The sequence below is a fragment of the Euprymna scolopes genome, chromosome 18, assembly GCF_053919585.1.
Source record: "Euprymna scolopes isolate OS-2025 chromosome 18, ASM5391958v1, whole genome shotgun sequence".
Classification (NCBI taxonomy): domain Eukaryota; kingdom Metazoa; phylum Mollusca; class Cephalopoda; order Sepiida; family Sepiolidae; genus Euprymna; species Euprymna scolopes.
Genome location: NC_136499.1, coordinates 105,662,038 through 105,685,773, shown reverse-complemented (window position 1 = coordinate 105,685,773; position 23,736 = coordinate 105,662,038). Strand labels below are relative to the sequence as shown.

The following is a 23,736-nucleotide window of genomic DNA, read 5'->3' as shown; positions in this document are numbered from 1 at the left end:
TACCTTTTCATTGCGTAAGTATACTTTGATAATTATGCTTCAGTTTGAAGAAATATGGTATAATAAAATTATGAGGGTGTTCGTTTGTGCATGACCTCCATAGAATGGAAATATGTCACAAAGTTTAACAAGGTTTTTTAATATAGATCCACAGAATATTGCGATAAGTGTTTCAGTGTGAACAGGTATGGTATAATAAATTATGGGGTTTATCTATTTTATTTTTACTTTCATCATATTTTGCTTTGATTTTGATACCCCCAAATTCGAAGCTATCTCTTTACAACCCTTCGTTTTCATAGCCTATCATACTTTCATAAATCAGAGTCCATTTTCTGTAGGCTGTTTTTGAACCCAGTCAACGATGGGTAGTTTTGCTAGTATATATATATATATATATATATATATATATATAAAATGAAATACTGAAATGCTGTAGGATTACAAATAATACTGTAAACAAAGTCCAAATAAATATTAAGATCAATATTTATAAGGCAATCGCAAGCAGAAAGCTCAATATGCGAGATAGAGCAATAATATAAATGGAAATTCTGAGTTAAATTATGTAGAATTGCAGTAAAATTTATTATTTGACACAGGAGTACAAATAATTATATAAAAAAAATTTAATTATTTGTACTCCTTTTTGTTTTACAATTTTGTTCTAATTCTAAACAATTTAATTCAGAATTTCCATATATTTCATTTAATGTTATAGACAATTCATGTGTACATACTTTAGTTTTCATCCATTCTAGTTTCCTTTCATAACAAGTTTCTTTTTTTTTGTTTGTTACTCGCAAGAACTGGCTAATATAACTTCCATAATTGCTATTTTACCGAAATACTCTCTGGATTCATCATCAGGGATGGTTATGAGTAAAGGTGTATGATATTTATAGAGGTGATCCCCCCCCCCCCGGAAATCATATGTTATTCACCATATTAAAAGGTGTGATATCACTGTTAGAGGCATTTAAGGATATTACCACTGAAATTGTTGAAATTTGTTCATGGTTACATTTTTCTGGCTTTTTGCTTGTTAGTAGTGTGTTCAAGAATAGAGCTGTTAATCTACTAAGTTTTGTGAATTGGGAGTGGGGGAAGAATGCTGATTTGTAAGGTGTTGAGCAATTACACTTGTCAGAAAGGTGCATGGTTAATCTCGACAGATTAACTTCAACCAGAACTAGCACCCATACTTACAAAACTGTTTAAACGTTGTCTTAAGGAAAATTGCTTCTCATCACCTGGAAAATCTCATCAGTATGCCCTGTATTTAAGAATTCAGGTGATCGTTCATCCCCCTCTCAGTACAGACCAATAAGTCTCCTGTGCGTCATGAGTAAGTTGCTGGAATCTGTGTTAAATAGAGAAGTAATCAACCATCTCAGCAAAAATAACCTTCTTAGTGACACACAATATGGTTTCCGTTCTGCTAGATCTACAGCAGATGTGCTTACAGTTATATCTCATAGGATTAGCGAATCTCTCGACAGAGGCAACCTTTCTAGGGCAATTGCTCTTGACATATCAAAGGCCTTTGATAGGGTATGGCATAAAGGTTTACTTCACAAGATCTCCAGTTATGGTATAACTGGAAATGTCTTCTCAATTATTAAATCATTTCTCTCTGATAGATTCATAAGAGTAGTAGTTGATGGGCAAAAATCAGAAGTTCACAGTATTAATGCTGGAGTCCCTCAGGGGTCGATCCTGGGCCCAACTCTTTTCCTGATCTACATTAATGATCTTCCAAATCACATCCTTACATCATTCATAGACATTTTTGCTGACGACACTACCATCTATGGTAGCACATCTAAGACATTAAACGACCAAGTTCTCTCCGATTCTCTCTCCTCTGATCTTGATCACGTTGTACAATGGGGAAAGGAGTGGCTGGTTACTTTTAATGCATCTAAAACCAAGCTTCTAGCTTTACATCATCAACGTTCTGATCCACATCTGGCATCAATTAAAATGAATGGCTCTCTTCTTGGGGAGGCCTCAAGTTTTGACAGGCTTCTGGGCTTGACCTTTACTCCTGATCTTAAATGGAATACGTACATCAAATCTGTTGCCAAGGCCGCTGGAAAAATGATGGGATCCTTCTATCGATCCAGTAGATATCTCACTGCTGATGCAATTCTCTATCTATATAAGAGCCAGATACGTCCAAGGATGGAATACTGTTGCTACATATGGGCAGGAGCTGCTAGAAAAGACTTGTCCTACCTTGATAGGGTTCAAAATAGACTTCGTGGCCTGGTGGGAGATGTCCTTTTCTCTTCGCTGCAACCTCTATCTCACAGAAGAGATGTTGCGAATTTGTCTCTGCTCTATCGTTATTTTCATGGAAAGTGTTCGACTGAGCTTCAATCTATGGTCCCCCCCTCGCCAAACTTTCACAAGAAACACTAGACTAGCTGAAAACATTATCAATAATTTTCCTCACTCTTTATCTGTGCCTAAACCTAAACATAGATTCCATGATCAAAGCTTCTTTCCTAGAACTGCACGCCTGTGGAATTGTCTTCCGTTTTCCTGCTTTCCAGCTGTCTATAATATGGTTGTCTTCAAGTCCAACGTGAACAAGTTTCTGATGAGCCGTTCCACTTAAGTTAACAAATTTACCGAACTTCCATTACTATTGATTACTATATTGTCCTTTTGACTATTCTACACTCTTTAACCCTTATCCTTGAGTGGCCGATCGGCCTTGATAAGTGGTGACGCCTATGTAAAAAAAAAAAATATATATATATACACACACACACACACATACTAGTATATAAAAAGAACTTTGTGTGTGTGCATGCGTGTGTAGGAGTTCGTTCTCTATAGACTCCTAAACAACTGAGTTGATTATTTAAAATTTCACACAAATGTACATTATGTGCCTGGCAGTGTTCTTAGATAGGTTTTTATTGAAATGTCTTCAATAAGTATTGATAATCAATAAATCTAAAACATCCGATGAAAGAAGGAACTAAAATTTTGGCTTAAATTAACGCCTTATACAGCCTAAGATCACAAGTGCATTTGAGAGCTTTTAATACCAGACAGGCAAAAAAGGCCTGGCATATAAAAATCAACAGTAGGTTCTTTGATATGACAGGGGCACGTTCAAAATTTCATAACATTTGTCTAAGTCTTCAAGTCAACATATAAACCTTCGATTGTTTCACAGCACGAAGCATTTATTATGAACAACGCAGAGGACTTCTTGGACAAAGCTCTAAAGATATAAATGCAGGGCTCTATGAACAAAGTTATCTCTAGTTGACCGTGAACAACTAAATCTTTTCGTTTACTAGCCAAACAGAAAAGTTACTAGCCAAACCCACATGATTTTTTAAATATGACATCTTCGTTCTGTGACGAGTCGGTACATCATAAATATTTTTCTATATATTTTTTTTAATAATTCTAAATATACAACAAATTTTATGTTGATACTTGAAGGTAATAAACATTCTAATTTCTTCAGATGTTTTTTTAAACAGCTTTCGTTAAAAAAAAAAAAAGAGTATATTGTTCTGTTAAATTTTTATTGTTGAAATAATTTAACTTTGTTTTATTAAAAAAAAAAAAAAATAGTTGGAAAGATATTTTTCACTCAGTAGTGAGCGTTGGAAGATTGTCAGTGAAAAGAATACAATCGCCTGAAGATAAGCATTTCATTATTTCTAGTCGCCACTTTGAAAAATCACTCGCAAATGCGACTGTTTCACTCGCAATGTAAAGCCCTGTAATGAAAAGTGCAGCTTCGTGATGTACTTCACTTGAACATTAAAGCGGTTACTATATGTGCTGCTAGCTCTAACATGATTGAGCCTTTCTGTCGATTGTTTAAATAAACTTTACTTCATTCACTGACCTAAAACAGATGTTCAATTGTTTCACAGGCAAGTACTAAATTGTCAGCATACAGCATCTCTTCTGGACAAATCTAATCCTAAACTCCCTTGATAATGCTTCTGAGACACAACTGAAAAGCAACAGTCTTAGTGTTTTCTATTTGTCTACAATTCTTCTTCTTATTCTCATTCTGGCTGTGTCATCGTCTCTCACATTGCTGATTGCCGAGAGTGCGAACACTGGCTAACAAGTATAAAAATAAACAAATAAACAAACTAGAACAACCAAAACTCACAAAAGAAAACAATCATTAAAAAATGACCTCCAGACTATAGTGGACTGGGGCCACAAATGGATGGTAACATTTAATGCTAGTAAAACTAAGCTGCTCTCCTTTAACAATTACAAGACGCCTCTCCAACCCCCTATATCCATGACAAATAATATCCTACCTGAGAATTCTACCTTCAAACTCCTCGGCCTAACATTTGCAGGCAATATGAACTGGAACAAATGCATAGAGGACATTGCAAAGGCTGCTGCAAAGAAGGTAGGTTCTTTCCATCGAGCTAGAAGACTACTCACACCTGAAAGTACCCTGTACCTCTACAAGGTCACCATTCGCCCATGCATAGAGTATTGTTGCCACATCTGGACTGGTGCATCTACCACTAGTCTCTCCCTCTTAGATAGGGTCCACAAAAGAGTTGTCAATCTAATCGGTTCCACTTTATCAACTAAAGCTGGTTGAATTCGCGTTTCGGAATTTTTTTTTTTTTTTTACATGAGGATTAATAATTCGGATCATTTGGATCACTGTACTCATCTTGAGTGTCAAAGTGTCGGAGAAGGTCAGAGGTTACATTGGCCAAAACGTGAAAATAACACTTGAGAAGAGCAGTCGCATTACAGAGTTCAACCAGATGAGAACTATAAAAAAAATTTTTTAAAATACAATCAGATCTTAACTAAAAGAAAGACTCCTCACCCCAAGTTCAAGGTCAACCAGATACACCTGAAGAATGGAGGTTACATCAACCAAAACGTTGTGAAAATAACATTCAAGATGAGAACAGTAAGCCAAATAATATGAATGGTTAAGTTCACATTGAAGGCGACCAGATTTGATACAGGTGCCAACTCTTGGCTTCGTTCCAATTGCAAAACTCACATGATACAAAAGCGCTTGTGATAAGGTCGGTGAGACACTCATCATGTGCTATTACACTTCCTATCTTGCATATTGAAGGAGATGATCACGTGATGAGTGCACAAAAATACTCAGGCTTCGAAATTTATTTGATAACTAGTATGGATACCCAGCGCTGCCCGGGTGGACATGAAATTCGGTTTAGACAGAGCTACTATACTAAGGATATTGAGCAACCTCCACCCGAAAAGAACGGAAGAAGTAGGTGAGAACCTGCGCCCCCCCCCCCGCCAAAAAATGAATCAAGACAACTTTTGTTTCAATCAAAATAGCAGCGAGTGCCTGTGCAAAAAAAAAAAAAAAAAAAAAAAAAAATTAACCGCAGTAGGCAGGCTCGAACCTGAAATGTGAATTAGGGAAAGAAATGAAAAAGGTAAGTGCAAACACATTTGCCCACCGGACCACGACGACTTATGACGTCATGACCTGGAAAAAATAATGCTTACGAAACCGCGCGTGCGTGGTCCCCCTCTTGTGCTGCATGTGAGATGACGCCACAAAAAATAGTGATGAAATGATGAATGTGAGAAGTGTGAAGGACCAACATTACCATAACATTTTCACCAAGTTTCAGAAAAATCTAATGGATGGGGCAAAAGTTATGGGGCAAAAAGTGTCATTTTTGCAATTTTGGGGCATTTGCGACTCCTTTGGAACTCCTGGGAACGCTGAATCCCAGTGAAAATGGACAAACGGTGCAGTTTCACACCTTAAGGCATGTATATTTGATTTCAGCAGCATGGAAAACAATATAGACATACATATCAAGTTTTTGTTGAAAAATATGAAAAAAAAAAAAGAAAAAAAAAAAGAAAAAAAGAAAGGGCCACAAAAAGCAGCATTTTTAGCACCAAAAGTCCCTGGGAACGCGAATCAGAATTTTGCCAAGGTCACTCATACTAGATTTATATTAAGAACAATATCTAATGGATGGATCAAAAGTTATGGGGCAAAACGTGTTATTTTTGGGGCATTTTTGACCTCTTGAGCCCGTGGGGACGCTACGGGAATTTTTGCAATAATGAGATACAATTTGTGGTAAAATTTCAGGAAAAACTAATGGACAGTTATCTGGCAATCCTCTGGAATAACGGACGCACGGACCCAATGGAAAACATAGGCCCCTCTTGGATAAATAGGGGGACCAGAAAAAATTAGATGTAGTTGGCAGCCCAGGTGGAGAAAGGTGTTAGAAAAGAAAAAAAAAAAAAATTTAGCTGCAGTAGGCAGGCTCGAACCTGTAACGCGAAGGAGGAAAGGAAGGTGAAGAAATGTTTCATCTCTCTTTTGGAGATATTGATGGTGTGAGACTAGAAGAAAGCAACCTATCATAGATTTGTGTCAGAAGCAGAGATGCATCACTGAATTTTCAAGAAGTGCATTGAGAATGGTGGTAACTATGTAGAAAAACAAGTTCTGGAGCACAAAAGGTTGCTTGTTTTATTGACACCACTCCCGACTTCGTAGCTCTTCAACTTTTTTGAGAAAAAAAAAAGGGATTTATTTTTTAAATAACCACTGCATATTAACACTAAAACATCTTATGCTTATTTGATAGAATGTAAAATTTTGAAATACTGTATATATAATAATCTACAAACGCCTACAATTTACTTTGGGCATTACTGATTTGCATATTTATTTCATAAACAGCTTCTAATGAATTAATATTCTGTAATGTACATTTTTCATTTGCATTGTCATATTTTATTATACAAAATATTTTCATCGACATTCAAATGTCTGAGATCACTGAGAACAGATACTACACTTTGATATTAGCCAAAAGACCATAAATTTTTTTTTATTACGGAAGAATTTTCACACCTAAAGTGTTCCATTTTCATTTAACTATTAGATTTCCAAAAGTAATATCTCCTATTTTTTATTCCACTCGACTGGATCAAAGGGGTTTGCAAATTACATTGTTATGATGACTGAACTTATGCATTCATGACCTGAAAGCGTCATCTTTCTCTTTGCAGATACTGACGGTGTTAAACTCTAAGAAAGCAACCCGTCGCGGAATGAACATGTGTCAGAAGCAGAGATGTGTCACTGAATACCTCTGTACAAAAAAAAAAAAAAATCAAACTGATCAACATTCACCGGTGCCTGTTGAATGTTTATGAAGCCAATGTAGCTGATGTCAACACAGTTAGGAGATGGGTTTGTTGATTTCAGAATGACGACAAAGATGTAAGTGACAAAGTGCACAGCCGCTACCCCAGAAAACTGTCAAAAATTTCCCCCACTCTTTAACTGTGCCAAAACCAAAACGTAGATTCATGAACAAAGCTTCTTTCTTAGAAGTGCACGCCAGTGGAACTCTCTTCCGTCTGCCTGTTTCCTACCTGACTACAACTTGGAGGTCTTCAAGTCCAACATAAACAAATTCCTGATGAACCGCCCCCCCCCTTAAGTAAGACACTTTATCAAATCTCCAATACTAACGATTACTACGATACTATCCCATTGATTACTGTACACGCAATGATCCTTTATCCCCAAGTGGCTTCCGAGCCTTGATAAGTGGTGACTTCCATGTAAAAACACTGTGCGCCTCGGCCAACTCATCTGTGCTGATCAGCAGATAACGGTGAATAGAATGCGTGTAGAGTTGAATATGGGTGTCTGTGCATTAAAAACAATGTTGTCATCTTTACAATACAGCCAAGTGTGTGCTAGGAGGCTTCCATGAATGCTCAGGTAGGATCAAAAGGACCACTGGTGAGATGTTTGCGTGAACTTGTTGAATCAATACAAAGCTGAAGGTGATCAATTCTTTCACCTTATCATCGCTAATGAGGAGATGTGGTATCACCACTAGGAGTTGTGTATTCCAAACGGCAGTTGATGGAATGGCATCACTCACACTCCTCAACATAGAATCAGTTGCTGAAATAGAGTCAGGTGAAATTTTCACAAACAGTTTTTTTTTTGCAAACGAATTTCCGGCTGTGAAACACATTACTGCAGGACTGATTCCATGCAGATTGCAAAATAGTCTTTAAAATCAATGTTAAAAATAGTCCAATAAATAATCAAACTTAGTTCAGTTTAATTTTAGTACTTCCATAATGTTCTTCATCTTTTGGCTGGCAATCATTCCTTTTCATTAGCACTCGTCTTAGAGTATCTTTTGGCCTTGATAAGTGGTGATTTCATAGTAAAAAAAGAAAAAGTAGAAGAAAAAGAAAATGAATAAGGAAAAGAGGAAGAAAATAAATGGAAAAGAAGTTCATGTGTAATGTGAACAGACATCTCGTTTCTCAACTCCCTACATAGTTTCCATCACAAATGTGGTTCCAAATAGGCCCTTGCATCAAAGTGGCACTGTAACTTGCTTGGGGATAAATAAAAATTGAATATATATAAAATTCATTGATGTCAACAAAGACTTGTCACAAACCGTCACTTAAGTAATCAAACTTAGTTTGTTGCATTAATCAATTTTAGTACTTCCATAGTGTTCTCCATCTTTTGGTGACAATCCTTCCATTTCATTAATACTTGTCTTAGAGTGTCTCTTGACCTTGATAAGTGGTGACCTCATAGTAAATAAAAGAAAAGGAATAAAGAAAAGAAGGAAAGAAAAAATGAATAAGGAAGAGAAAGAGAAAGAGAAAAAGAAAGAAAGAAAGAAAGAGAAAGAAAGAAAGAGAGAAAGAGAGCAAGAGAAAGAGAGCAAGAGAAAGAGAGCAAGAGAAAGAGAGCAAGAGAAAGAGAGAAAGAGAGAAAGAAAGAGAAAGAGAGAAAGAAAGAGAAAGAGAGAAAGAAAGAGAAAGAGAGAAAGAAAGAGAAAGAAAGAAAGAGAAAGAGAGAAAGAAAGAGAAAGAGAGAAAGAAAGAGAAAGAGAAAGAGAGAAAGAAAGAGAAAGAGAAAGAGAAAGAGAGAAAGAAAGAGAAAGAGAGAAAGAAAGAGAAAGAGAGAACGAAAGAGAAAAAGAGAACGAAAGAGAAAGAGAGAAAGAAAGAGAAAGAGAGAAAGAGAAAAAGAAAAAGAAAGAAAGAGAAAAAGGAAAAGAAAGAAAGAGAAAAAGAAAAAGAAAGAAAGAGAAAAACAAAACGGAAGAGAAAAACAAAACGGAAGAGAAAAACAAAAAGGAAGAGAAAAACAAAAAGGAAGAGAAAAACAAAAAGGAAGAGAAAAACAAAAAGGAAGAGAAAAACAAAAAGGAAGAGAAAAACAAAAAGGAAGAGAAAAACAAAAACGAAGAGAAAAACAAAAACGAAGAGAAAAACAAAAGGAAGAAAAACAAAAAGAAAAAACCAAAGGAAGAAAAACAAAAAGAAAAAACCAAAGGAAGAAAAACAAAAAGGAAGAAAAACAAAAAGGAAGAAAAACAAAAAGGAAGAAAAACAAAAAGGAAGAAAAAAAACAAGGAAGAAAAAAAACAAGGAAGAAAAAAAACAAGGAAGAAAAAAAACAAGGAAGAAAAAAACAAGGAAGAAAAAAACAAGGAAGAAAAAAAACAAGGAAGGAAAAAAACAAGGAAGGAAAAAAACAAGGAAGAAAACCAAAAAGGAAAAAAAAAAGAAAGGAAAGAAAAAGGAAAAAAAAGAAAGGAAAAAAAAGAAAAAGGAAAAAAAAGGAAAAAAAAGAAAAAGGAAAAAAAAGAAAAAGGAAAAAAAGGAAAAAAAAGAAAAAGGAAAAAAAAGAAAAAGGAAAAAAAAGAAAAAGGAAAAAAAGAAAAAGGAAAAAAAGAAAAAGGAAAAAAAGAAAAAGGAAAAAAAGAAAAAGGAAAAAAAAGAAAAAGGAAAAAAGAAAAAGGAAAAAAGAAAAAGAAAAAAGAAAAAGAAAAAAGAAACAAGAAAAAGGAAACAAGAAAAAGGAAACAAGGAAAAAAGAAAAAGGAAACAAGGAAAAAAGAAAAAGGAAACAAGGAAAAAAGAAAAAGGAAACAAGGAAAAAAGAAAAAGGAAACAAGGAAAAAAGAAAAAAGAAACAAGGAAAAAGGAAAAAGGAAACAAGGAAAAAAGAAAAAGGAAAAAAGAAAGAAAAATAGAAAAAGGAAAATAGAAAAAGGAAAAGAAAAAGGAAAATAGAAAAAGGAAAAGAAAAAGGAAAAAAAGGAAAAGAAAAAAAGAAAAAGGAAAAAAAGGGGAAAAAAAGGAAAAAAAGGGGAAAAAAAGGAAAAAAAAGGAAAAAAAAGGAAAAAAAAGGAAAAAAGAAAAAGGAAAAAAGAAAAAGGAAAAAAGAAAAAGGAAAAAAGAAAAATAAAAAAGAAAAAGGAAAAAAGAAAAAGTAAGGAAAAAAGGAATAAGGAAAAAAGAAAAAGTAAGGAAAAAAGGAATAAGGAAAAAAGAAAAAGTAAGGAAAGAAGAAATAGAAAAAAAGAAAAGGAAGGAAAAGGAAAAGAAATAATCGAAAAACACAAAAAAAAAACATACCAATCGTTATCCGAGCTGCATCTGTTTCTTTCTTTCCCATCAATTTGACTTTGATTTCCCACGTAAACTGTTTGCCAAAATCATCGCAGATTCTCTGTGTTACTTCTGTGTAAAGACGTTCTGTGTCTTTTGGGGAATCGGAAAAAAGAAAAAAAAACATTTAAAACTTTTGCAATTGGTTGAAGACTTCTTTTTTTTCTTAAATGTTAAAAAAGGAATAAGGAAAATGTTTTCTTAAATGTTAAAAAAGGAATAAGACAAAAAAAATTACAAGTTAGAAAAGTATTTCATCCAAGGCATGTAAAATCGTTAAACAAAATGTTTTTTTTACTATAGGCTTTAAAAATAAAGGTACAAGATTCAATTTGAAATTTATTTATCTTCAAAGTGCACTTTTATAAATTTTACAAAGTAAGGTATAAAAATTTAATTTAAATTGAATCAAAAAATTACCTTGGATTTATTTTATGTAATGTGCATTCTGTTGCACTTTAAAAAAATCATTGAAAATTTTATATCTATATCATTAACTGCTAGATGAAAGATAATGTTTTTAAATTGCAACAAAATGTACATTACATAAAATAAACCAAGGTTATTTTTTGATTCAATTTCAATTTTTATACCTTACTTTGTAAAATTTATAAAAGTGCACTTTGAAGATAAATAAATTTCTAACTGAATTTTGTACCTTTATTTTTAAAGCCTATAGTAAAAACATTTTTTTTTAACAATTTCATGCCTTGGATGAAATGCTTTTCTAACTTGTATCTTATCTTTTTAAGATTATATTTTAAAACTCACCTTCTCTCTATTTCAGTTTGTATTTCTCCTCACACCACAACTCATTTTTTTGCAACCCCCTCTTTGTAATAGAGGTCTGAATAATGAGAAAATCTGATTTTTTTTTAACAAAAACTTTAATAACTTTTTTAAATTAAATTTTTTAAAACTTCTTTCAGAATAGAAAATCTTTAAAATTTAATAAGGAACATATTTCATAAAGGTTTCATTAACAAATATTCAGTAGATAACGAGAAAAATAGAGATGAAAATTTCAAAAGGAATGTATAACTGGTACGGTCAATAGTAGTCCTCGCCAGCGAAAGTCTTTATTATTGTTATTCTATTATTATTATTATTATTTAAAACATTTTGTGTCCTGCTCTTTCGCGCAAGGACTAATTCAACACTAGCGGGGGGAGGGTAGGAGGCGTCCTTGCCCTGTCATAAAATACACTTAAATATATGAAGCTAATTTCTATTGAATATTATATTGTACTTAATATATAGTACCAATTTCAAAAGTAAAAAAAAATGACTTGGGTGCCATCAACTAGAATCAAAACCAAAACATTTAGCCCTCCAACTGCATTCCCTACCGTTTGAGCTATCGATAGATAGATAAGTATTAAAAATTTAAACCACTTTAAAATATGATATGAATTTGTGCATGCACAAAAGTAATAGAAATATGTCGGCGAGTTGAAATGAACACTTGGCATTTCAACTTACAGACATATTTCTGTACACGTAATTCATCCAAACAAAGATTTTACTTGCTATAAGCCATTCTTGGTGTATGATTACTATTTCCTGTTTATTTCAGTGTTGCATGACCAGTAGTTTAAGAGTTTATCAGTTAAATATTTTCACACGGATATCTCCTGTTTTATTTATATAGATAGTATATGGAAAAACTACATTTTTCCACATATCATTTTTTATCTCTCTCTCAACAAAGAGAGAGTAAATTTAGCTTATTGCTAATAATATTTGACATGCATAAAAATCTTGAATAGCATCGTTATACCAGTTGTCATAACGTTCGAAAGAACATCATTATTTTGTCAATTTGAATTTCTATATTGGAAATTTCTTTTTAATAATTTAATTATTGTCGCAGCAGCTAAATTTTTCTAAGTGCTGGTGATGATATTGAAATGTCGGAACATTGATCGATCTCTATACAATTTTTACAATCTTTATATAATTATATTTATAAAAACGTCTAGACACGTATTGAGCAAAAAATATTGAGCATGTTTGAAAAATATATTGGTTCTTCATTCATGTTATCAATATACTTGAACTTAATTAGTTGTTAATATTTATTTGAAAAATCATGTGTATATATATATATATATTTATATATATACTAGCTGTACCCTGCCACGCGTTGCTGTGGCTCAAATTGGCGCAATGGAAAAAGTTCCAAAATGAGAAAAAGCATGTTTCTTATAGGTTTAAATTTCCATTTTGCATGGGTACAGTTTTTGTTGTTCCATTTTCTTAGCTGATATAGAGATTTTCCGGTTTGGTGACTCTTGAATATGTAACATAAATTGTCCATGTGAAAAAACAGTCAGTGTGTAACTGTAAGGCCCACAATTGTAAAGATTGTTCCCTGTGCTTTGTTGATGGTTATTGCAAATGACAATAAAATTGGAAAGTGCAATTTGCTAAAGTGTAATGATGTATCCGGTGGAATCATAGGAATGCATGGAATGAAGATATATTCATCTGTGAAAGGTCCTGTTAAGATTGCTGTTTCTATGATATTGTTTGTTATTTTTTTTTTTTACTGCAAGCTATGTGCCATTGCAAAGCTTGGATTGGTTTATATTTCACAACATGATAATTAGTACACCAAATTTCAGTTACAATACATGCGGTGGCATCCCTGGCAAATATAACTGTTGGATAATTAACCACTTTATCTGCTTTCACAACAGTGTCGATGGATTTGTATTTGACTACCTCACTTGGAATTTTACATTTAATTATAGCGTTAAGTTCATGGGCATCTTTGTATTGACCTGCAAGAATAGCTCATTCACTCAGTCAAATGGAATTCTTATATTTTGAATATCTACAAAAACCTTTTAAACTAACTATTCTTTCGATGAAATAAAATTACAGAAATTACAGAAGTTAAAAGTCAAAGAATTTTGCCCTTAACTCTGATCAGCTGGCACTTTTTCGTACCCAATTTCCCACAAGTTATGCAAAAGTTTTTGTGCGGATCGAACAGTCTGCAACTGTACATGCATATTTTGAGTTAAGTTTAATGTCTTCATATGGAACAAAAAAGTAGAGTATTTGAGGCAAGCATTTATTTCATCTGCTGGTGTTGATTGAAGAATAACAGGTAACATTTGTCTGAAATCTCCTGCAAGCAATATTACTGCATTCCCAAATGGTCTGACATTGCCACGCAAATCTTGCAAGGATCGACCAAGAGCCTCAAGTGATTTTTTGCGTACCATTGTGCATTCATCCTAAACAATAAGTTTGCATTTCTGCAATATTTTTCCCCATATTGGATGTTTTGGAGATGTCGAAGATGAGATTTTTGAAAAGTTGAATGTTTTAAAGTAGAATAAATAATTCTTCTACTTGGCAGCAAGGTCGCAGGTATTCCTCATGCAGCAAGGGCTAAGGCTATGTCATTTTGTTACCAAATGGCTGCCAAAATCAATGTAATTAGAAAGGTTTTACCAGTTACTTCTGGTGCTGTTCAAGGTAGCAGTAATTTCCAAATAACTTCTATTCTCACAGTCAGTAAATTAGGTGACTAAAATAGGATTTATCCATGTTTTGACAATGCCTTATTCACTGTAATTAATTTAGGAGACTAAAATAGGATGAGGGATTAGAGATGGACAGATAGAGAGGAAGATATATAGATAGAAAAGAGACAGTGAGAGGAAAATAGAGAAAGAGAAGGAGATAGAGATAAAGGGATTGATAGATAAACAGAGAGAGAGGTGGAGTGTTAGAAACAGAGAGGGATGAAACAGAGGAAAGGAGAGAGATAGAGGGAGTTAGAGAGAGAAAGGGGCTCAAAGAGAGAAAGAGATTGAGAGAGGGAAAGGAAGAGATGGATAGAGAGAGATATTGAGAGAGGGGGAGAGAAACAGAAGGTGAACTACACTTCACCGTTTTTTTCCTCGTTCAGTAGAGAAGAAATCTTTCAAGACTGAGGCAATTTTAATGTTTTGTTATTATGCAGAGTACCCGGTTTTTTTTTTGGGGGGGGGGGGGCTAGATTTTCCTCGCATTAGAAACTGACCGGGTTATCTGTACTTTCACTTAACAAATTAATAAAAGAAAAACATATTGTAAAATTTGAATTTAACAGGAAAATACTATTCTAAAAAATAGCACGGTAACATAAGTGCATAAGTGCCACTTTAGGTACTCCTTGGGCGTTGAGTTCCATGGCGACCAGCATAATTATTTAATGGTCGCTCCCTTAGCCCCCCCTCCCAGTCAAGGCTAATGCATGCGCATGTAACATTTTTTTTTTTATTTACTGACGTTGGCTTAGTAACTAAACGATTTATTGATAATTTCGTAATTTAAATTGGTTCATTATTGTTGTAATGAAAAAAAAAAAAGTTTCATTCAACACAAAACCAAAAACACATATTAATGATAAATGATTTATTATTCTATTCATTGAAATTTAATTTTTAAATTAAAAATTTAAAAAAAAAGTTAATAAAAAAATAGTTGCTTATGTGCGCATAAACAACTTTTTTTTTTTTTAGATTAGGTCCACCTTATAATCACCCCCCCTCCCCAACCTCCTCATATTAAGAACAGCTTCCGGAATAAACACCACTTTTGGAGGAGGGGAGGCTATTTGCAAAATTTAACTGATATTTGTTGTCAGCATACCCACCCGAAAATACTATTAAAAAAAAAAAAAGGAGGGGTTCAGTGCCCGTGGCAGAGAAGTAGATTTATTTATCAATAAAAGTTGCGGAGAAGTAAATTTATTTATCAATAAAAGTCATTTAAAAAAGAAAATTGTGGAGGTGGACCTAAATGTTTTGTTTTCGCACTATTTAACAATTTGTTCATCTGCGCATGTAAATTAAAAAAATATTTGTAAAAGTGAGAAGTTATTAGTAAAGGATTTAGTTTTTTTTTTAAATTTATTTATTTTATTTTTTTTACATTAGATCCACTTCCACAAATGTTAAGAACGGCTTTCAGAATAAACACCCCCAACCTCTCCATGTTAACGGATTTCGGAATAAACACCATTGGGGGGGGATATTTTAAAAAAAGTCGATAAAAGTCGTCATTTAAAAAGAAATTTAAAATCAAATGTTTGTAAAAAGTGAGAAATTATTAATAAATGTTTAGTAATATTTTTCGGTGCTAATGCAGAGAGTGATCTGCGCTATTTTTTAAATCGTGTTTTTTTTTTTAATCAATTGCAAGGTTAAAGTACAGAATAGGTACAAAACACCCTCCCCCCATGTTAAGAATGGCTTTTTAAATAATAACGTTATTATTTCAGCATGGATCACTCTTTGCATGAGTACCCATTTTTCTTTTAATATTCATAAAAAGTAAAACTTTTTTCAAAATAAATAAATAAATAAATGTTTGTAAATGTGACAGATAATCGTTTAGTTACGGCAACGTCAGTAAATAAAATGTTACGCGCGGGGTGAGGTGGGAGACTAAGGGAGCGACTATTATTTTTTTCTACTGGTCGCCATGGAACTCAACGCCCAAGGAGTACCAAAATTTAATTTTTTGGTCAAATAAATAAATTTCAAGCAATTTTTGCAATAATAATAGATAGCAACTTCGTTAATTTTACGACTCGCCCCAGCATATTATAAACACCCTAACTTCCCCATGTTAAGAATGGCTTTCGAGGTTTATGGAAGGGCGTTTTTTTTTTGTTTTCTTTAACATGGGGGGGTTAGGGTGTTTATAATACGTTGAGGCATGTCGTAAAAATGAAACAGTTTAGAAAAAGTTAAAACAAACTTTTTTATGTAAACAATGCCGTGAAAATAAACTAAACAATTAAAACGTAATGTTTCATGAGTGAAGCCTTAACATAAATAAAATTTAAAAAACATAAGTACATAAATGAATTTAAAGTTTTAAAATATGGGATTATTATTATTTTTTTTTTGTGTGTGTGTGTGTGTGTGTGTGTGTGCTAATACAGAGAGTGATCCGCGCTATTTTTTTTAAATCGTTTTCCACGTTTAAAGTTTTATGATATGTTTTTATTCAATTGTAAGATTAAAGTACAGAATAGGTACAGAACACCCTCCCTTCCCCATGTTAAGAATGGCTTTTTAAATAATAACATTATTATTTCAGCACGGATCACTCTCTGCACGAGTAAGTTTTTTTTTTTTTTTTTTTACTTATCGAGTTAACAGAAAATGAAATCTTTCGTCAATTCGTGGCTGTGAAATGAATCGAACCGGAAGTTCAGTTTTATCAACAGAACAGATTCGCAGTAAAAAACATATATTTATTTTATTTAATATTTTAATTTTAATAAATCGCGAGGTAAATTTATTTCAATAACATAAAAACATACCTCGACTCTAAAGATGGGTTGTCTGAAAATTTCAAATAAACTGGTAACTTAGAAATAGGGTTTTATTTGTTTAGAACAAACCAACTTTACATTTTTATATATATAGATATATATATCAGAACAAGTACTTAAGACATGTTAAAAAACATTTTGAAAAAGAGTTAAAAACATATTTACTTTTAAAAGGAAACACTAAATAAGTGGATAGTCCTTAATCCGCGGAGTTTCAAATAAATAATTTCCTTCTCATCAGAGGGTAGGATTTAGCAAAATGCGGGATCGGATTTTGCTTGCAAAAGTATTTAATGAAACTACAAGTAAGTCATAGATCTTACGTGATAACAAAGTGAAGCAGAGAGAATAGGGTGAATAAAAAGTGATTCCACGTGAATAGATAGTCTGGTGGAGGGTAAAGTATCCAATATATATATATATATATATATATATAGACACACACATTGGTTGCTTGCATTCCCCTGAACAAAGGAAAGAGTCAATCCATAATCATAATTTTTCTTTATTTTAAAATTTTTAATTCGGTAAATTTTTATAGTTTCTTCTTTTCGTAACCCATAACGAAAAATATTGTCTTTAGTTATTTGGCTGCTCATCAGAGACAATCAAATATCAATAAAAGACACGCAGTATTCAAAAACAAAAAAAGAAGGTGCTTAAAAAAGATGAAAAGAACGGCAAGTCAAAAAGCTAAAAAAAAAAAAAACTCACATTAAAGATAATTAAAAAAAAACAAAGAAAAAAAAAAGACATCAAAACCAAACTCTAAAGACAGCAAGTCAAGACCAACCTGACACAATTTTTACAAAGTGTTTTCAAACCTACTTATTCTTAAAGAAGCTGTCATGTTTCACAGCCATGCATGCGCATTAGTGAAACAGTTGACAAACATAAAAATCTGATCACACCTCATGTATCAAATTTTCAATTTTAACTCCTTAGCAGCTCTTTTTTCCAGATAAAAACAGGCTAAAAATTTTCCACATGTCTGAATACCCTATATACCAAATTTTAAGTCTGTAGATCAAAAATACGTTGAGTATATAGGTTTAGAGTTGTCCTCACACACACACACACACACTCTGTTTTATAGATATAGATATTAACAACGAAACATCTATATATTAATATGACAGCATGTGTGTTATTTTCTATGTCATGCTTACATCCGGGTCGTTTGTTATGTACTTTCATTTCTTGTAATAAAAAATTTTTACCAAGAATTCTTTATAAGTTTTGGTTTCGATTATAGCTGATACCACTCAAGTCATTTAATTTTTTCTAAATAATTTTACTAAGAATTCTTCATAATTTTAGTTTCGGTTTCGATTATAGCTGATGGAATTGAAGTCATCTATTTTTTTTCTAAATAATTTTACCAAGAATTCCTCATAAGTTTTGGTTTCAGTTTCGATTAAAGCTAATGGCACTCCAAAACTCTAGTTTTTTTAAAAATAATTTTATCAAGAATTCTTCATAAGTTTTGGTTTCAATTATTGCTGAAGGAACTAAAATTTATATATATATATATATATATATATATATATATATATATGTTTTATTTATACATATATTTTTATTTTTGAAATCGCAACTCTATAATATATAAAAATCGATAGAATATTATTACCTCTATAATAATATATACGAAATCTGCAAGAATTAAAATATATTTAAGCATATTTTTACAACCTGCCTACACCGGACATCCCTGCTAGCTTGGATAAATACTTTTGCTACAATAATATCAGTGTCTCCATTTACGCTTAACATCTACAGAATGCCAATCAGTCCCCTGTGGAATTTCCACAGGTACCACTAGTATATATATATATATATATATATATATATATATATATATATATATATAGACTAGCATTTACGCCTGGCGTTGCCCAGGTGTTTGGAGGAGTATGTTGAGCAACAAAAAAAAAAAAAAAAAAAAAAGTGGTCATTATTAATTTTTGACCATAAATGGCTCTATATCATTAAATCTAACATTCTCACTGGCTATCCCACCTATATAGGACTTTTCAAGGTATCTTAAGGGTCCAAAATGGGTCAAATTTTACCCAAAAATGAACGAAAATCACAGATAATCCCCAAAATGCAGGTATTATATCTCATCGGGCTCCTATAAACACTCCTGTATGTAAGTGACATGTGTTTGGGTGGCGATCTCGGTACATGGGACAGTGCTACGGATTGTACCCGATCTGTTTAATAAGTAGTTCAAATTGTTTGAGGTATCATGCTTTGGCAATTGTCACTTATATCCTCCACTTCAAATTGATCATCGTCCAAATCCAAACGATTGTGCAGTTCTTGCTCTGCCAGAAACCGTTCATGTTCCATATCGACGTGGAAAGTGTCAATGAGCCATTTGCGAGTGAGAGACTTTTGATCGACAAAGAATCTTCGTTCATGTACATCAAATTCATCAGGATTCACATCTTTTGAAAGTATATTGAGAAGGACATGGTGCTCTCGTTTCCATTTAATCATATTCACACGTCTGGAACCCTTTGCTTTGTAGACATCTTTGTCGTAAATTTTTAGCGATCGATCAAGTTTGTTTTATCCCAGGTATTGTAACATAACGAACATCACTTCCAAAGGCTTTCTGCCACAATTGTAGTAATCGCAAGGAGAACTGGTGAATATGATTTTTCTGTGTCGTGGTACCATATTTGGCAGCATGATGTTGCACAGCTTGAACACATTCAGCCTCAGTTGGAAGAGAATCAAGCAGAAGATAAGTCCAATCGTCATAATTATAATCTTCCTCAATCTGCCCTGCTATACCAGCCATGTTCATTGCATTTTATTAACTGAAAAAGAAAGCAAAGTTCAATCAAATTCACAATTAATGCAATGCAATGTTATCGTGTCTATTTAAAGATGCCATTGCATTGTTACAGAAAGAAAACATTTCCTTATTCGGTAATTTTCCATCTATAACTCAAATTAAGCCCCTTTTTGACAACCTATCTTGATTCTTAGGGACTTTTTGACTCTCTTTGGCTAAATCGGCCATATTTAGCCCCTTTTAAAGGTCCTTATACCCCTCATTAATAGTGCAAAAGTTAGGAGAGTGCCTGCTTCAAGCATTTCCCAACAGTTTCTGCCATGTAGAGGTGTCTTTGGGCCCATGGGAGGTGCATTTTGGAAAATCCGTGATTTCCGACCATTTTTGGCTAATTTTGGGGTAATTTTGACCCATTTTGGACTCTGAGATACCCTAAAAAAAAAAAAAAACCCTATACTTGTAGGATACCCAATGGGAATGTTAGATTTAATGATACAAATGCATTTATAGTCAAAAAATGCACCCTGAGGCGAAATTTGGGCCATTTTCATGCGTCGACGCGGTCAAATCACGTTTGGGGCCAGCGACCCTCCAATTTTAACCCGTTTTGAACAAAATCACTTGTTCCCATCTATTTACATATAAATGAAGGTAATAAGCCACTTTTGGCATTTATTTGAAAAATTTTGTTTCTATAGTCTACCCCTAATACTAAATGCCAACAACAGTATCCACAATGCACCCAAAACATACACATAAATCGGATCCACTTCTACTTTAATAAAGCAGAGAATCCCTAACCACACATCATCTTTTAGCAATAAAAACACAAATAGCAACCAAGGAACTTCTTTGGCTAATCTAATTAAAAACTTAAATCTAAGAATATTCGTTTCTCAATTAATTGGAGTATTATATGTAAATCGTAATCTTACACCCCTCGTTCTAAATATTATAACCTCTGCCTTTCTGAGGCAGTTAGGATAATAACGTCTCCTCAATCCAAGAATGTAATCAATACAAATTTCCCAACGCAAGCAAGTATTGCAATTTTGAAATTACGTAGTCCCCTGTTAAAATAAAAATATGTTAGAAATGTTTTTTTTTCACTTTTTTATTACTATACATTTTTTTTTTATTATTACTATACATTCTTATTAATGTAGTTTTTCAACCCATTCTACCGGACTTTATCTTCTTGTCTTATCTTTGAGAATTATAGAAATAATCAATACCACTATTAGGTGTTATTTTATTTTTTTTACATATTAAGATAAATAATAGATATTTCTCTCTATATATAGATTATATATATATATATATATATATATATATATATATATATATATAGAGAGAGAGAGAGAGTATATTTAGGCAGCATTTTCTCATTTAGACAAATATTATTGAATAGCACGGAATTATTCTGTTTTACAATTTTCTTTTTTATCTTCTCCAATCTCCGAATAGTCCTTTTTATGTTCTTCTCAAAATTGTGGATCCAAAATATACATTTGACTGGAGATCGACTTCTCTTTGGGCTACTGCACTGCCCGGAAAAAAAACAATTTTCATTATTTCAGTTGTTTTGAAGGCTTTCCAATCAGATTATATGCATCATAACACTGGACTTATTTTGGAATCCATTCTCTCTAAAGAGCAATTTTTGCATTTCGGATCAACTTGAGAGGATTTTCATGCAAGCTGAAATATTATGCGAGGATTGTTTTTTTTATATATTTTTTTCACATATCCAACATTTTTCACTTTTTTTTTTTTTTTGCAATTTATAACTACAATAAATTGTGGTTTCACTTAATGCCTTACTTAGCAAATTCTAGCATTGCTACAAATATAATTTGCTGATTTCTTTATGTCCTCTGATGAGAAAAATAACAAGAATAGCATTCTTTGAAACGCCAGGGAATAAGGACTTTGTAAATTGTTTTTTTTTTGAGCACTTAGTTGAACAATACATTTTGATTGTAAAGTTCCACTTACAATTTTAATTTTCTTTCTCATATATATATATATATATATATATATATATATACACACACACATACTTTGTTCGATCATAAAATATATTTAAATATATTTTAATTTGTTCATATTTCATATATATTATTATAGAGTCACGATTTCAATAAGAAAAAATAAAGTATTTGGGTGCCATCAGCTAGAATCGAAACCAAAAGAAAAACTAAAGCATTCAAAGTTGGTGACGTTACCACTGTACCAACATGACATGCATGTGAACTATATAAAAATTAAACAACTAAAATGCATGTACAAAATGTATGATGATTTTTTTCAATTTTGACGCCTTAAAAACTATTTTTCTGGCTAAAAAATCTAACCATTTGAGGCCCCCAACACTGCTCTGCAACTTTTGGTTTCGGAGGAGATAGAGTTTGAAAATCTGGAGACAGACAGACAGATATATAGCCTTTTATATATTAGATAGCGTTGGGACGATTAATAAGAATTGGAAAAATCAGAACTTTGGGGATCTCAGAATCGGATAAATTTTTATCTATTTTCCGATACCAAAAGAACGATTCTTTTATGTTACTTTTTAAACTTAATTTTCCATTACTGTATTGATAGAATGATGAATATTGATTGATTTCAAACTAGCAGTAAAACTAAGATCTATATATTCCAGCATGAATATATATGCACAGATTAGATGTGCTTTAATTGAAATTATAAAAATAAAACAATGACAAATTTATAGCTAAATATTTAGACATTTTAAAAAAATCGGAATTGGAATTGGGGGGAAAATATTGGAATCGTTCCATCACTAATACATGTATGCTTGTCATATCACTGCCAGTTGGGGGAATCTAACCGAGTCACAAAGTCATTCTTGACTTTGTAGGCAGGCATTCAACACCCAAGTTACAAAGAAATTAGTTATATACATACGAGAGTGGTGGTGGTGGGTTTATAAGAATAAGATTGATTCTTTAAGAGGAGACTTATCGGGATAATGCAAAGCTCAAATTGTTTTGGAGCTTATATGGAGTATCAGTAAAATATGAACATAATGTCACATTCCTATTATATTATCTAGCGCCTTCTTTCCTCGTCTGATGAGAAGCATTAGGACTCGAAATACCATGGTATAAAACGTTTTACTTATCCTACACCTCTAATTAATGTATCGTCCTTATTGAATAAATCTGTACATATATATATATATATATATATATACACACGCAATATATATATACACCACACTAATATATAAACATATATATACACACACACACACTAATATATAAACATATATGATGATTGCAACGTCTTGTCAGACGAGTGCCACTCCCTAAGACATTTAAAATCCATGAGCCCAAATGTCTGAGGGAGTATTTATACAAATATGATGTTACAGAGTCTTAGCTTTGTACGACAGCTAAGTCTCTCTCTCGGTTCAAAATGTTGAGATCCAGCAACAAGCAAGAGCAAGATAGCCAGCAACAAATTAAACTGCAGACCAGCTTAATGTGGGTAATGGTCTTCTGCTTTATGGTTTTTTAAATCAGATTTGCTTTTCCTAGAAAGGTTGCCTTCACCACGGCTTACGGGAGCCCTCTCCACCCTAATACACATATACACACACACAAATATACACTGTGCTAGTTGGCCGTTGACCCAGAAAAAGAGTTCATTCGCCCTTATAAACATATATACATACACACATACAACACACTAATATAAAGACATATATATATATATATATATACACACACTATTATAAAAACATATATATATATACACACACACTAATATAAAAACATATATATATATACACACACACCACATACTAATATATATAAACATATATATATACATACATACACACCACTATATAAACATATACACACACCACACACTAATATATAAACATGTATACATACACACTAATATATAAACATATATATATATATATATATATATATATACCACACACTAATATACAAACATATATACACACACCACATACTAATATATATAAACATATAAACATATATATATATAAACATATATATATATATATATATAT

General features: G+C 32.5%; 1 protein-coding gene across 1 annotated transcript in view; it reads right to left on the bottom strand.

The window, feature by feature from the left end:
• LOC145297739 (pseudouridine-5'-phosphatase-like) overlaps positions 1–23,736 on the bottom strand; it is a 172,156-nt gene that overhangs the window by 76,441 nt on the left and 71,979 nt on the right. The window contains exon 2 of the mRNA XM_080143959.1: positions 10,471–10,596. Within this exon, the coding sequence (XP_080000085.1) occupies positions 10,471–10,596 (126 nt within the window). The remainder of the gene's footprint in view (positions 1–10,470; positions 10,597–23,736) is intronic.